This window comes from Pseudonaja textilis, chromosome 18 (assembly GCF_049901715.1).
Source record: "Pseudonaja textilis isolate UNSWEBS1 chromosome 18, rPseTex1.2, whole genome shotgun sequence".
Taxonomy (NCBI): Eukaryota; Metazoa; Chordata; class Lepidosauria; order Squamata; family Elapidae; genus Pseudonaja; species Pseudonaja textilis.
Genome location: NC_142007.1, coordinates 2,857,515 through 2,870,731, shown reverse-complemented (window position 1 = coordinate 2,870,731; position 13,217 = coordinate 2,857,515). Strand labels below are relative to the sequence as shown.

Sequence of the window (13,217 nt, the reverse complement as noted above, 5' to 3'; positions counted from 1 at the left end):
CCAACTAATCGGGAAACTAAACCCATCCCTCTTCAGAATCCTAGTCATTCTTCGTTTGCACTGTGTGTTACTTCAATCCCACTCTTAGCTTCTAATAAATGCCCCGGTCTCCTTCTCATTTAAGTGGTGTATAGGTACATACAGGTAGTCCTTGACTTGACCTACAACTGGTCCCTGCAGTTAGGACCATGACAGCATCCCCACAGTTGTGTGACCAACAGTTCAGGTGCTTGGCACCTGGGATTTATTTACAATGGCTGCAGAGTTCCAAACATATTTGATCACTATTTGCATAGGTAGGTAGGTGGGTGGGTGGATAGGTAGGTAGGTAGATAGATAGGTAGGTAGGTAGGTGGATGGATGGATGGATAGATGGATGGATAGATAGATAGATAGATAGATAGATGATATATAGTTAGATAGATAGATAGATAGATAGATAGATAGATAAGCAGGCAGGTAGGCAGATATAGACATAGGTAAGTAGCTAAGTAGATGGATGGATGGACAGACAGACAGACAGATGATAGAGAGAAAGAGAGCTTGAGATTGAGATTGATAGAGAAATGAGAGAAAGAGGGGGGGGAGAAAGATGGGTGGATGGATAGATGATAGATAGATAGATAGATAGATGATAGATAGATAGATAGATAGATAGATAGATAGATAGATAGATAGATTATTGCATTTTTTCCCATTAAATTTGTCCTGCCACCCCAAAAGATCCATAATAAAGATAACCTATCATGACCATTCATATCACTGGAACATGTATCCCTCTGGAGAATTTGTTCAAATATGAACTGTAACCATGAAGCAACACAACCCACATCTAACACAAAATAGCCCTCAAAACGGGGCCCATTTCCTCACCAACTATCTGTGTTTCTCTTGGTGTGCTAAGGAATGGGGGAAACTTCTGCAGCTCTTGGTATCTGTCTGGAGAAAGAGAATCCAAGACGATAGAATATTTCAAGGCCAAAGGAGAAATGTTCTCGATCTGCAAAAGAACCCATCGTCCTAAAATTAATATTAAGCCATTTTTTCCCCCTAAGCAGCAGAGTACAGATGCTGTTTGTCTTTGGCAAAAATGTGGGATTTTCTTTTTGCGGATTCAGAAAGAAAACAGCGGTGGGAAAGTAATTGTGAACACAGGATCAAGAAATCTTTGCTAGCTGTCACTGATGAGAACAGTAATATGGTTTAGATCAGGGATGTTCAACCTTAGCAACTTTTAAGAACTTGTGGACTTCAGATCTGGGGAATTCTGGGAGTTGAAATCCACAAGGCTTAAACTTGCCAAGGTTCAGATGTTAAATATTTCAAAGAACCTTTGTTCCAAAAAAAATAGGCCCAACTCTAATCTGGGGAAATTGCTCACCGCAAAAAAAAAGTTTTGAAAGTTTATCACTCATAAAGGTGTAGGTTGCTTTGATGAACCAAACACCGTTGTGTTGTGGCTATCAGTATGCTTGAAAATCTGCCAAGAGGAATTATTTTGGCCTGTCGTCTAGATTAATCTGGAGGTTAATTTTTCTTCTCATTTTCCCCCCCATCCTGATTTTAAAGACGACCCTGCAAACTTTAGATAGGATTTGCTTGAAATCCCTAAAGGATTAACTAACCGATTCGATCGAAAATGGCTAGATCACAGCAGATGACAATAAACAGCCTGACCTCGGCTTAAGTAGGATCAGAGTGGGTGGCTAGAAGAAATCTGAATAAATAATAATAATAATAATAATAATAATAATAATAATAACCCAAAGGGTTGCCTAGATACATATCAGACCTGAATATTCTGACTTTGCAAAGAACTTACTTGGAACTGCCTATATATTCAGATGTTACCTTAACAACTTTTGGGTCTTTGGTTTGGACTTGAATTGTTACATTTTTGCCAGTCCCCGACTGTGTATCGAATTGAAGACTAAATCTTTAATAATAATACTAATAATAATACTAATACTACTACTACTACTAATAATAATAATAATACCAAGTGGCGGCATTTCCCTGCAGCTTGCATACAATCACAGAAACTCCCCCCAATGATTTGCCTCGCTTGGGAATAGGATAATAGGATAACGTTCTTGACTTCCTTGGGAAGGAGACCGTACCTTGAAGACCGATGTGGTGGTTTCCTTGGCGACCACATATCCCATATTCAACACATCTTCTTCCAGCGAACATGCAATGGACGTGATTACTCCCCTGCCAGTCAGTGTAAGAGTCAGCGTGGCTTTCTCAGTTCGTATCTCCAGGATTTCAAAATACTGGGAAGAGAGATTTCAGGGGAAGAGCGGGGAGTGGATGAAATGGTCAGTGGGACACTGTTGTCGTGCCCCTGTCGGAATCTGAATCCAAGGAAGAGGAAGACGAACAGCTGACGGAATGGGAGGGTGGCTCCGTTGGCTGTGGAGGAAACTGGGGAAGGGCAAAGTCCGGCTGGGCAGAGCAGGGGAGAGGTAGAACAAGGGAGAGGGAGTTCAGAGGAAGACCCAGGCCCACCCCCTCTTCATCCTAGGGCAGGCAGGGAGGAACGGAGAAGGGAGCAACATGGATTGCATGGCTTATGGGGGAGGAAAGGGCCCTGATTCCCTTCATTAGAAAAACCTGGGAAGAAAGTTTAAGGGAGAAGAAGCTGAGAATGATGGCTGCTGGGAACAAATGTGAGTTTATCTTGTGTTGACTTTGGTTATCTGCGTCCCCAGCATCCTCCCAACTGGGTTGATTTACTGCTGTTCCTTCATGTCTGGAATTCTTGCTCCTGCCCTGCCGGATTAATTACTTCATCTTGCCTTGATTGGACTTATAGTTACAATTTTGTTAACCATGTTTTGGATTTGAATCACGGCAGCCAAAGGCTGTTCCTGGGAGCTTTTTTTCTTCAGACTAGAAGGTAACCAGGACATTGGGGGCAAAGTTGAAGCTAATAAAGAGACTCCTACTTATTATTTGACCGCATTGCCTTTGTGCCATGCCCCAGGTCATCACAACTGTGCAGATCAGTGTGTCTCAACCTTCTCCACTTTAAGAGGTGTGGAGTTAAAGTTCACACTCTTAAAACTGCGGTTGGGGAAAGCTGGTTTGGGAATTCTGGGAATTGAAGTCCACGCCTCTTAAAGTGGAGAAGGTTGAGACACACCGCTCTACAAAACGTTAGAAGAGTGACATGGGAACGATGAAACTCACCGACTTGCTCTCATCCGGACAGAAGGAAAGGACTAGCTCCCGGGACTCCCCTTCTCCGAGTGAACAAATGGGATTGGCCAGCAGAAATGGTCCAAAGGGATCAAGAAGGGAATATCCCAGCTGAATAATCTGGCTTAAAGAATCCACGTGAGAAAGAAAAACAGCCAATTCCTAACCTTGGGCCACATATACAAACGAAACCTCTGAAATGCTTTTCTTCCAAGTTGATGGTCACGAGAACTGGGGTTTTAGGCAGAGGTGGGCTGTTACCGGTTCACACCGGTTCTCCCGGACCGGATGTTAATTTTTTTTTTTCCGAGCAGTTGGGAGAACTGGTGGTCGGAAGAAATCTTTTCCCACTTTACAGGGCTAATCCTGCAAGGGAGGCAGGAAGGGAACGTTCTGGTATGCCTGTATTTCTACCCTAATCCTTATCTGAATTGCCCCGCTGCTTTAAGTGTTTTCACAAACTGCCTCTGGGTTATGCTTGCTTTGTTAAAAAATGGTTAATGGTTCATTAAACTGAGTTTGCATCTTTCTTTCTTTTTTCCTCCTCCCGTCCCACCTCCTTTCCTTGTGTGATGTGATTTTTGAAGAGTAACTGTTGTTTTTTTCTCGCTGTTACTATTTCTAAATCACAGACAGGAGCTTTCTGGTTAAAAAAAGAAATAACTAAACAAATTATCCTTTTTTTAAAAAAAAAGAGAGAGAGAGAAAAGCACTCTAGTTGGGAAATACGGTGGAACATCGGGGACTGGTTCAATAAAAAGGATACCACCAAGTGTTCTTTGGATATATTCTGGATCTCCACTACTTTCTTGATTCTATGACCTGTGTGATGAGACAGCCCAGGTTTAAAAAAAGCTGATTGAGGACAATTTTAAAGGAAGGACAACATCGAGCCATTTTTACATTGGTCTCGAAAATATAAAACCTAAAGGGAGAATTCTCAACGGTGCACGTATCAAAACCAATAAACCACCGAACCAGTTTTGGGGAAACCAGCAACCCACCAGATCCTATTGATCTACAGCTCAAATACTCTTTTGCTATTGGCCGCGTGAACTGGTACTTCTAGAGGCCAGTTGTATCACTGATTAATTGCTTTCACTGTCAGGAAATTTCTTATTAATTCTAATGTTGCTTGTCTCCTTGATTAGTTTCCACCCACTGCTTCTTGTCCTGCCTTCAGGTGCTTTGGAGAATAGCTTGACTCCCACTTCTTTGGGGCAGCCCCTGAGATATGGGAACACGGCTATCCTGTCACCCCTGGTCCTTCTTTTCATCAGACTAGACGTACCCAGTTCCAGCAACCTTTCTTTGTATGTTTTATCCTCCAGTCCCCTCATCCTCTTCGTTGCTCCTAGGATGTTTATAAGGCCATTGAAAAAACGTGCGGATCTCCGCCAGAAAGCGCCAAGGTTTATGAATTAAATTCTGCCAAGGAGTGAGTGGCGGGGGAAGAGGAGGAGGACTCGAAAAGAGGATTTCGTACCGACGGCGACGTCCCCAAAGTTGAAAAAAGTCCTCCCGTTGTTTGAAGTCACCACCACGACAGGGGCGACCGACGGGCAATGGAGCTCCAAGTACAAAGTATTATAGGGGCTGTAGAGAGAAAATACAGTGCAGCTCAAACGCCCCCTAGTTTCCGACACCGGAAGCAGAATGGCCCACGAACCACCCAAGATCCCGAGGAGGCTCATTGGTTCAGCATGCAAAAAGCAAACGCTCAGACGAGATTCTGATCTCAGAGAAAATTAAAAACATGGTTCTGCGGCCTCGTACGGGGGGCGGCCGGCCACGTAGGGGGGCCGCGAGAGCCATGTAAGCAAGACGAGTCAAACACTGTGCTAATTTGGTCAGCGGGAGACGTAGCCAAAGCAGTAGACTCTGGCCAACTCAACCCCTCCCACGCTACCTGCCCTCCACCCCCCGTGGTGAAGCGCCCCTCGGCCTGCGGTGGTCTCTAGTTCCTCCACCCGGCGCACCTGAAATTCATGTTCTCGACCCCTCTCTTCTCGTCGATGTCTCCGCTCGCGACGAGGCAGGGTATGATGTACTTATCGAAATGGCTGGTGTAGCTGCGGACGAGGTTGAGATGGGCCGCAATGTACTCTTCGGAGCTAGAGGGGGCGGGGAAGGAGACAAAAAAGAAACCAACCAATAGTTGGCCAAGGTAGACCGATAAGCAGACCCAACTCCAACTATGAAGGCTTGGCCAGGAAAGCGGAATTAGAAATGTCGGCCTCCTCACTCCCTGCAGATGTCTTCTGGGTTGGGCATCTCGAAGGGCTTGATGGGGCTCTTGTCCTTCGAAGGCTCGGCCAGGAAGAGGAAGCTGCCCGTCTTCTTCCCGTCTTTCCACCCCAACATGGCCGCCTCCTCCTTCTTCCTCTGCCACCAAAAAGACAGAGCTGAGTGGGAAAGTCAAACCCTGCTGTGCGAATGGCAGCAAACGAAACAGGGCTCTAGATCGTCCCCTGAAGATCTGCTTTGCTCCTGGAGATAGAACTGAGAAACTGAGGCCGCCAGGTTTTTTTTCAGCGTAGATTAAGAAAAGTTCCCATCTCCTCCGTCACCCTCTCTTCCTTCCCGCTCTCCTTCCTTGCCTTCCCTTCTTCTCCCTTCCTTTCCCTCCCTCTTTCCCTCCTTTCTTTTCCTTCCTTTCTTCCACTCTCCTTCTTTCCTTCCTTTCCTTCCTTCCTCCCTCCTTTCCTTCCCTTCCCTTCCTTCTTCCTTTCCTTTCCTTCCTTTCTTCCTTTCCCTTCCCTTTTCCTTTTCTTTTCTTTCCTCTTTCCTTTCCTTTCCCTTTTCTTCCTTTCCTTTCCTTTCCTTTCCTTTCCCTTTCCTTTCCTTTCCTTTCCTCTTTCCCTTCCCTTCCTCCTTTCCTTTCCTTTCCTTTCTTCCTCTTCCCTTCCCTCCTCCCTCCCCTCTCCTCCCTTCCTCTCCCTTTCCTTCTTCTCCCTTTCCCTCCGTTGTGGCCATTCTGTGACTCTCTTAATTATGTCGCTCAACTTTATTACTTTTACTGGGTGTTAAATGCAGTATTACACTTTGGTGATGAATTACTGCTCTCTAATCTTTGCAGAAGTTCCCCTTCCTCACTCTAGTCCAGCTCACCTGATATCCCACCACCACGTAGACCTGAGAGTGAGTATGTGTGTGTGTGTGTGCTTGCACCTTTGCCACCTGCTTCTCCAAGTTGTGACCCTGTCATACAATTCCCTTGGCCAGAAAGAATGAACAGGAAGCGATCTGCACTGCTCTTCTGTTTACCTGCATTTCCAATTCTCGGGCCTTTTTCTCCATCTGAGCTTTTATTTCGGCATTATGACAGGTTATGTTGACTGCCTCTTGCCTGATCAACTGATCGGACAGCGCTGGGTGGAAGGAGACGTCAAGCAAGCATTTCTGGACACCAGAAGGCAACAGAAGAGAAGGAGGAAGGGGTCAAGCTATTTTCCAAAGCACCTTGAAGGCCAGACAAGGAAGAATGGATGGAAACTGAACAAGGAGAAGAGATTCAACCTGGAAATAAGGAGAAACTTTCTGACCGTGAGAACAATCAACCAATGGAACAGAAGTTGCCCTCGGAAGTTGTGGCAGCTTCATCACTGGAAGCTTTGAAGAAGAGACTGGATTCCCATCTGTCAGAAATGGTGTAGGGTCTCCGGCTTGGGCGGGTGGAGGGGTTGGACTAGATGACCTATAAGGTCCCTTCCAAATCTATCATTCTGTATTTAATGGAATAGAAGTTGCCCTCGGAAGCTGTGGGACCTCCATCGCTGGAGGCTTTCAGGAAGAGACTGGACTGCCATTTGTAAAAAATGATGTAAGGTCTCCTGTTTGGGCAGGGAGGGGTTGGACTAGAGGACCTCCAAGGTCCCTTCCAATTTCCTGACAGGGAGAACAATCCACCCATGGAACAGAAGTTGCCCTCGGAAGTTGCGGGAGTTTTATGCCTGGAGGCCTTCAAGAAAAGAATGGACTGCCATCTGTCAGAAATGGTGTTGGGCGGCGGGGTGGACTAGATGACCTACAAGGTCCCTTCCAACTCTGTTAATCTGTATCTGCTAATTTTTAGGCCGACTTGCTGGCCAAGTCCCTTTGGACATGGCCCTGAGCCCACGGAGCTGGTTGGGAGGGCGGGGGTGGGGTGGGGTGGGGCAGGTTAGTTGTAATACCTTACTTAAACATGCTCAGAGTTTACCTTCCCAGGCAGGACAGTCCCCACGCAGGGAATGATAATGATGGGAGAATCTTCGGGCACGAGGAACTGGAAGGACGTGGGTCCAACTGGAGCGATTTCCCCCTCGCCGATCTGGGGCATGGTGTGAGTGAAGTGGCTGATTCTCTCGTGGGGGTTGATGATGAAGAGGGTGGCGGCCGAGACGTCGTCCAGAGCCGTGGCCGGAAACTGGACGAACGAGTGGGAAAGGACAAGGGGCGGATGGACGCCAACAGCCTTGCAGGAGAGCTTGAACTCCCTGGAATGGGAAACAGGACCAAAAGGCTTCAGGGTCAGCGCGGGGTTCTTTTCGAAGGAGCGGCGTGACCGAGTTGGCAAACAAACCAACAAACGAAACGGAGAGCGAAATCCCCCACCGCTTCGTGGTTTCGAAGAACCGTAATGGCACAATAAAGGCTATTGCTTCTGAGGGTAAGTGGTTAAACAAGAGGTCTCCAGTTGCTTTTAAAAAATTTAGGCCAGGAAAAAGGTAATAAAGTATATATAAGCGCAGCGTTCTAAAGGTTGGATCGACTCATACAAAACTTGTTAACACAAGTCAAGGAATTGTCTGGCAGGTATTATGTGCAGGCTACATTTGGTTAGCTTTTAATATTTGTTTAGTTGGCTTTAGCATGAGCAAACGTAGCCTCTGGATGTGGATTATGGTTCCGCCTTTTAGAAAAATCTAGAAAACAGATTACTTTGCAGATGTCATGTGAGATCAGCTTTTATGTCCAGCCTAGTCTTATTGCTTTCTGGTTCATGTTGGGCTAGAGTTCCCAACACTCCCAGCCAAGCTTGGGAGCTGTAGTCAAACCACCTAGATTCCGAAAATATCCTTGTTTAGCAAAAGGTGCAATTTCGGTATTCCTTTAGAGAGGACTTGGGCGTCTCTCGCTGGCAAATGTTTTTCATCATTATTTTAAATATTATTCCCTGAATAAAGCAGCATCACTTTTGAAAAAAAACGATGACAGTAATTGACAGTTGTTTGGGGCTGTTCTCAGTTTGTTTTCCCACGTTTGAACACTGTTTTGTCTTCTTCTGTCTGCGGAGCGATTACAACAACAACCAGGAATTATCTACAAACAGAAAAGACATCCCCTATTTGGATGTTATTCCTGTCAGGATTCTGGCAGTCACTCCCCAATTAAATCATGAGTCTCTAGCCAAACTTCCAAAACTTCAAAAGGATTTATTGGGAGTTAACATGTCGGGCACTGCCTGGGTGCAGCCGACTCAGACACAATAATTCATTGTCACCCTCGACCCTGGTTTTCCCTCCGTAGCCTCTGAGTGTATCGTAATTCATATTCTCCAATGGGACACATCCATAGCCCAGAGTCATCAATCATGTTCTCCAGTTAGAATTTTGCGCGGCAGAAACTTCAGTCACCTCGTTACTATCTTTGAAAACATTTATGGAATGCGTTTTTGGTTTGCAAGCGGCCGCGCTGATCTTTCAAACCCCTTTCCCCCCCTCCTACTGATTATCTGACTGTGTTGCCTTTGTGCCACGCCCCGGGGTCCTCACAAACTCACTGAACAGATTTTTTCACTTAGCAACACAAATTTCTGGCTCAGTTGCGGTCGTAAGTGAAGAACTACCCGTAGACCAATAAGAACAACTTGTACATATCATGAGACTCGAGCCACTGAAAATTGGAAAACTGTTGTTCTCTTTAAAGGCTCGGAACCCAGGTTAACAAAAAGTGCTGCTGTTGGCACCGGGTTCAAATAAATAAGCATCGGATGGAAGGGCAGGAAATGTTGCCAGAGGTCATCTAACCCACTCCCTGACCCAGGGCCAGAAGCTAAATATGGAGTCCTCCTGTTCTAGCTGGGGCTAGCTGAACCTCCAGTGGACCTTGCTCCGATTCAGTGTCTCCCAAAAATATTTTTTTTGCCCAACGACATCGTGGAATTGGCAACGGAGACAGACTCCGCCCCCCCCATACCTGTTGATCTCCGTCTTACAAATGAGTTCAAAATTGTACACTTTCGCCCTCTTGGCTTTGAAGATGACATCCAGGGTCAAGCTTTCCAGAGGTAGGAGCACCCCAAACCCATCATTGGGCTGGACTTCGACAAACTTTCCAGAATCAGGAGGAAAAAAAAATGACCAAGGAAAAGTATTAGAAAATGGACGATTATTATTGTTGTTATTGTTATTTTTAAATGAAAAGGAATGTCCTGTTGTTTCTAAGGTATAAATGGCAGGTATTTTATCCTTACCGAAAGGGTTGTTTTAAACTTGGTTCTCAGCATTCTTCTACATTTAGTGAGATCGCAAAGCGAAAAAGCAAACACCTTGAATACTGTATTGACTGTGGATGTCTGCTGACCCCCTCCAATTCTAAATAAGCCAAGTTACTAGTCCTCGTGGCTCTGACAATAGATATGCTTTGAAGCTCCTTTCCAGGAGAAGTTTAAAACCTCAGAAATTATGATGGAATCGCATTAAGAGACATGACAGGCATTTACCGGCTTGCCCACGGTACAAAAAAATGAAATCTCCTGATGCAGATTTCGTTCGAAGCAGGACACAAACCAGAATATCCCCATCGTAAACAGCTGAGCGTAATTCTCACCCGGGCTGCAAATTTCCAAGGGAGGCCAACTTGGGACAAAAAGCAAGCGGATCTTTTTATACCTTCGGCAGTCCGACGAAACCAAACTCCTGCGGCAGAATCGCTTTGTTGGTGACGGTGATGGTTGTCCGCACAGCTTCGTAAATGGAGCAGTATCCAAAATCCACGTCGCTTGGGTTGATCTCCAGATCCGAGGTGGTCAGGATGGCGTGCATGCTGAATTCAACCGGCTTGCTCTAAGAAACAAAAAAAACGGAAAATGAAGCCGGACACCCACGTGATCAGTATATGATATTCCATTTGAACGGAGGGTCAAAGAATCCAGGTTCGTGACCTGGGGTTTGGTCTTATAGAGCGAAACAAGCCAAAGATTGGCCAGGCTGACCTGATCAGAAACAATGATAATCAAGGGCGCTTCTAGAACTCGTGTCCTCGCATCAAAGTACTTCTTGGCATCTTTCGAAAGGCCGAGTCTGGAAAAGAAGAGAAAGGAGGCGGGTGGGGGGTCCAGGCTAAAGTGGGGTTGGGTAAATCTGGCCCCTTTAATGACCTGTGGACTTCAACTCCCAGAATTTCTCCGCCACCCATGCGTGACATGACAGCGGCATTCCAGTATTTGAGGGGCTGCCCCAAAGAAGAAGGAGTCAAGCTGTTCTCCAAAGCACCTGAGGAGGCGGGATAAGAAGCAACGGATGGGCACTAACCGAGGAGAGAAGCAACCTTGAAATTAAGGAGAAACTTCCTAAGAGGGAGGACAATCAACCAGTGGAATAATTTCGCCTTCAGAAATCGTGGGGGCTCCATCGCTGAAGGTTTTTAAGAAGAGACTGGACTGAAATGGGATAGATTCTCCTGCTTGAGAAGGGGGCTCGACTAGAAGACCTCCAAGGTCCCTTCCACCTCTACTCTATTCTAAGAACCTTACTGCTAGTTTGAGCTGCTGGATAAAGCTCTAAAGAGCAAACATACCATTTGGATGAATATTCAACGACACATTTTCAGCTAAAGGAATGGATTGGTTTTGTTTTCGAGCCTATCTGTATTGAGAATTTAAGGAAAACCTATTTCTAGAGGCTAGAAAACGCTTAATTCTTTCAGCCAATAGAAGGATTTTTGCAGGACCTTTGCAAACTGTGCTGTAAAACCCAGACACTTATCTTTTTGGGTTCCAATGACATGTAGTTATGATGTATTCCACCTGGTACTCACAAAAAGCAAGGCTGAATCGCACATGGTGCTTTGATTTGAGCCTATCCAAAAGGATCTGAATATCCTATATATCCTAACAACCACGATACGTGAGAATAATTTTCTCCTTTTTTTTTTTTGTAGCACAAATTATTAGTCTGATTGAGTGGCAAAGTAGATATTTTTTTTAAAAAAAACCCTCAATTCTGCATGGGGATTTCAAGACAATACTTTCACTGCTTTTCACTGTCAGGAAATCCTTCTGTCAGCTCGTGATATTAAATAGAAGATAAGCCAACGCTGTATATTTAAACGCTGTTTTTTTTTAAAAACAACAGCAACAAGAGATTGCTCTGTTTTCAGGACAGTAACTCTTGGCTATAAATAGAACTTAAAACTTGCACGCTAATCAATTATCAGCTTCCGAGGTCCCAGCTGTAGTTAGCTAAGGCACCCATCTTGGGCAATCTGTTTTCTTTTGACGTTGATGTGAATTAATTCACAGCAATTCTGAGTCACTCTCGGTGGGAGCGCCGTGCCACACGGATGGAGCCGTGCAGGGCTCCCCAATATCCTGGCATCTCCACTCACCCCTCAACTGGTCCTCACTCAAGTGGAGACGAAAAGATGCTTAAATCCACATGGCCTCTAACTGCCCCTCCCTGAATGGAAGTGAAACTAAACGAGAGTTGCACTTAGATAGATAGAACTCTTTTTATTGGCCAAGTGTCGATTGGACACGCAAGGAATTTGTCTTTGGTGCAAATGCCCTCAGTGTCCATTAAAAAAAAAAGGTACATTCGTAAAGAGTCAAGAATCATAAGGTGCAGCACTTAATAATAGTCATAGGGTACAAGAAGCCATTAAAACATACGAGGAAACAGTCAATAAAAATCATAAGGATGCAAGCGACAAAGTTATAGTCATGCAGTCACAAGTGGGAGGGGGTGGGTGATAAGGAGTGATGAGAAGATTAATAGTAATAGTAGTGCAGACTTTGTGAATAGTTGGACAGTGCTGAGGGAATTATCTGTTTCGCAGAGTGATGGCGTTCGGTGGAAAAACCATCCTTGTGTCTAGTTGTTCTGGTGTGCAGGGCTCTATAGCGTCATTTTGGGGGAAGGAGTTGAAACAGTTTATGTCTGGGATGTGAGGGGTCTGTAAATATTTTCACAGCCCTCTTTTAATAAACTATATACTATATATATTAAAATATATAATATAACCTATATATTATTACTTATATACAGGTAATCCTCGGCTTATGCCCACAATTGAGCCTGAAGTGTCTCTTGCTAAGTGAGGCAGCTGTTAAAAGGAAAGAGTGTGGAATCCCTTGGGTTCACCAAGTTAAAACCTTGACACTCTTTTCAGCCTTCCTGTGGCATCGCAACTCCAGGCCTGCTCCCAAACGGGGTGACGAAAGAAGTCGGGTTTGGAACCCAGGCCCTCCTCAAAGAGAGCGGCGGCTGAGAAGGAAACGCATCGGGGAAATGAAAGCGGGACGAAGCGAAAGGAAGCAGTGGATCCCTTTACCTTGGCAGGAATTTCAGCTGAACGTTGAAGGAAGACTGGGCCTGGATGTACCCTGTTTTGGGCAGCAGCTCCACATAGCTAGCCAGCTCTTTGCAAACTTCGAACTTCAGGCGCAGGGCACTGGTCGCTCTGGAGAGAGAAAGGCAAGAGAGCAGAGCGCACCAAATTTATCTTACTAAGTCAGACATTTGTTTGGTGAATTCTGCTCCACTTTACGACTCGACAAATATTTGTCAGCGGTTTTTTTTGTAAGCTGACTTTTGGAGATCACATTTTCATTCTCTTCCAACTGTGAGAAACACCTTAAAGTCTTAGTAAGGAAATGAGAATGTGCGCAGCTTCCAACAGACGTTGTTAAACACACAAACACACACACACAGAGGAAACAAAAGAGAAGAGGAAAACCTAGCGCGCATTTTTAAAAAGCCGATCCTATTTGCTCGCATCCAAAATAGAACGTTAAAACGGCGAGGAAA

The 13,217-nt window shown here is 45.2% G+C and overlaps 1 protein-coding gene across 1 annotated transcript in view; it reads right to left on the bottom strand.

Annotated features, from left to right (window-relative positions):
- CFAP74 (cilia and flagella associated protein 74) overlaps nt 1–13,217 on the bottom strand; it is a 34,426-nt gene that overhangs the window by 2,932 nt on the left and 18,277 nt on the right. Inside the window, exons 22-34 of the mRNA XM_087915017.1 lie at nt 12,742–12,870; nt 10,403–10,490; nt 10,080–10,253; nt 9,385–9,518; nt 7,406–7,682; nt 6,472–6,606; nt 5,450–5,589; nt 5,184–5,318; nt 4,691–4,800; nt 3,971–4,026; nt 3,196–3,315; nt 2,121–2,276; nt 874–1,000 (exon numbers count right to left, since the gene is read on the bottom strand). Coding sequence (XP_087771143.1) covers nt 874–1,000; nt 2,121–2,276; nt 3,196–3,315; nt 3,971–4,026; nt 4,691–4,800; nt 5,184–5,318; nt 5,450–5,589; nt 6,472–6,606; nt 7,406–7,682; nt 9,385–9,518; nt 10,080–10,253; nt 10,403–10,490; nt 12,742–12,870 — 1,781 coding nt within the window. The remainder of the gene's footprint in view (nt 1–873; nt 1,001–2,120; nt 2,277–3,195; nt 3,316–3,970; nt 4,027–4,690; nt 4,801–5,183; nt 5,319–5,449; nt 5,590–6,471; nt 6,607–7,405; nt 7,683–9,384; nt 9,519–10,079; nt 10,254–10,402; nt 10,491–12,741; nt 12,871–13,217) is intronic.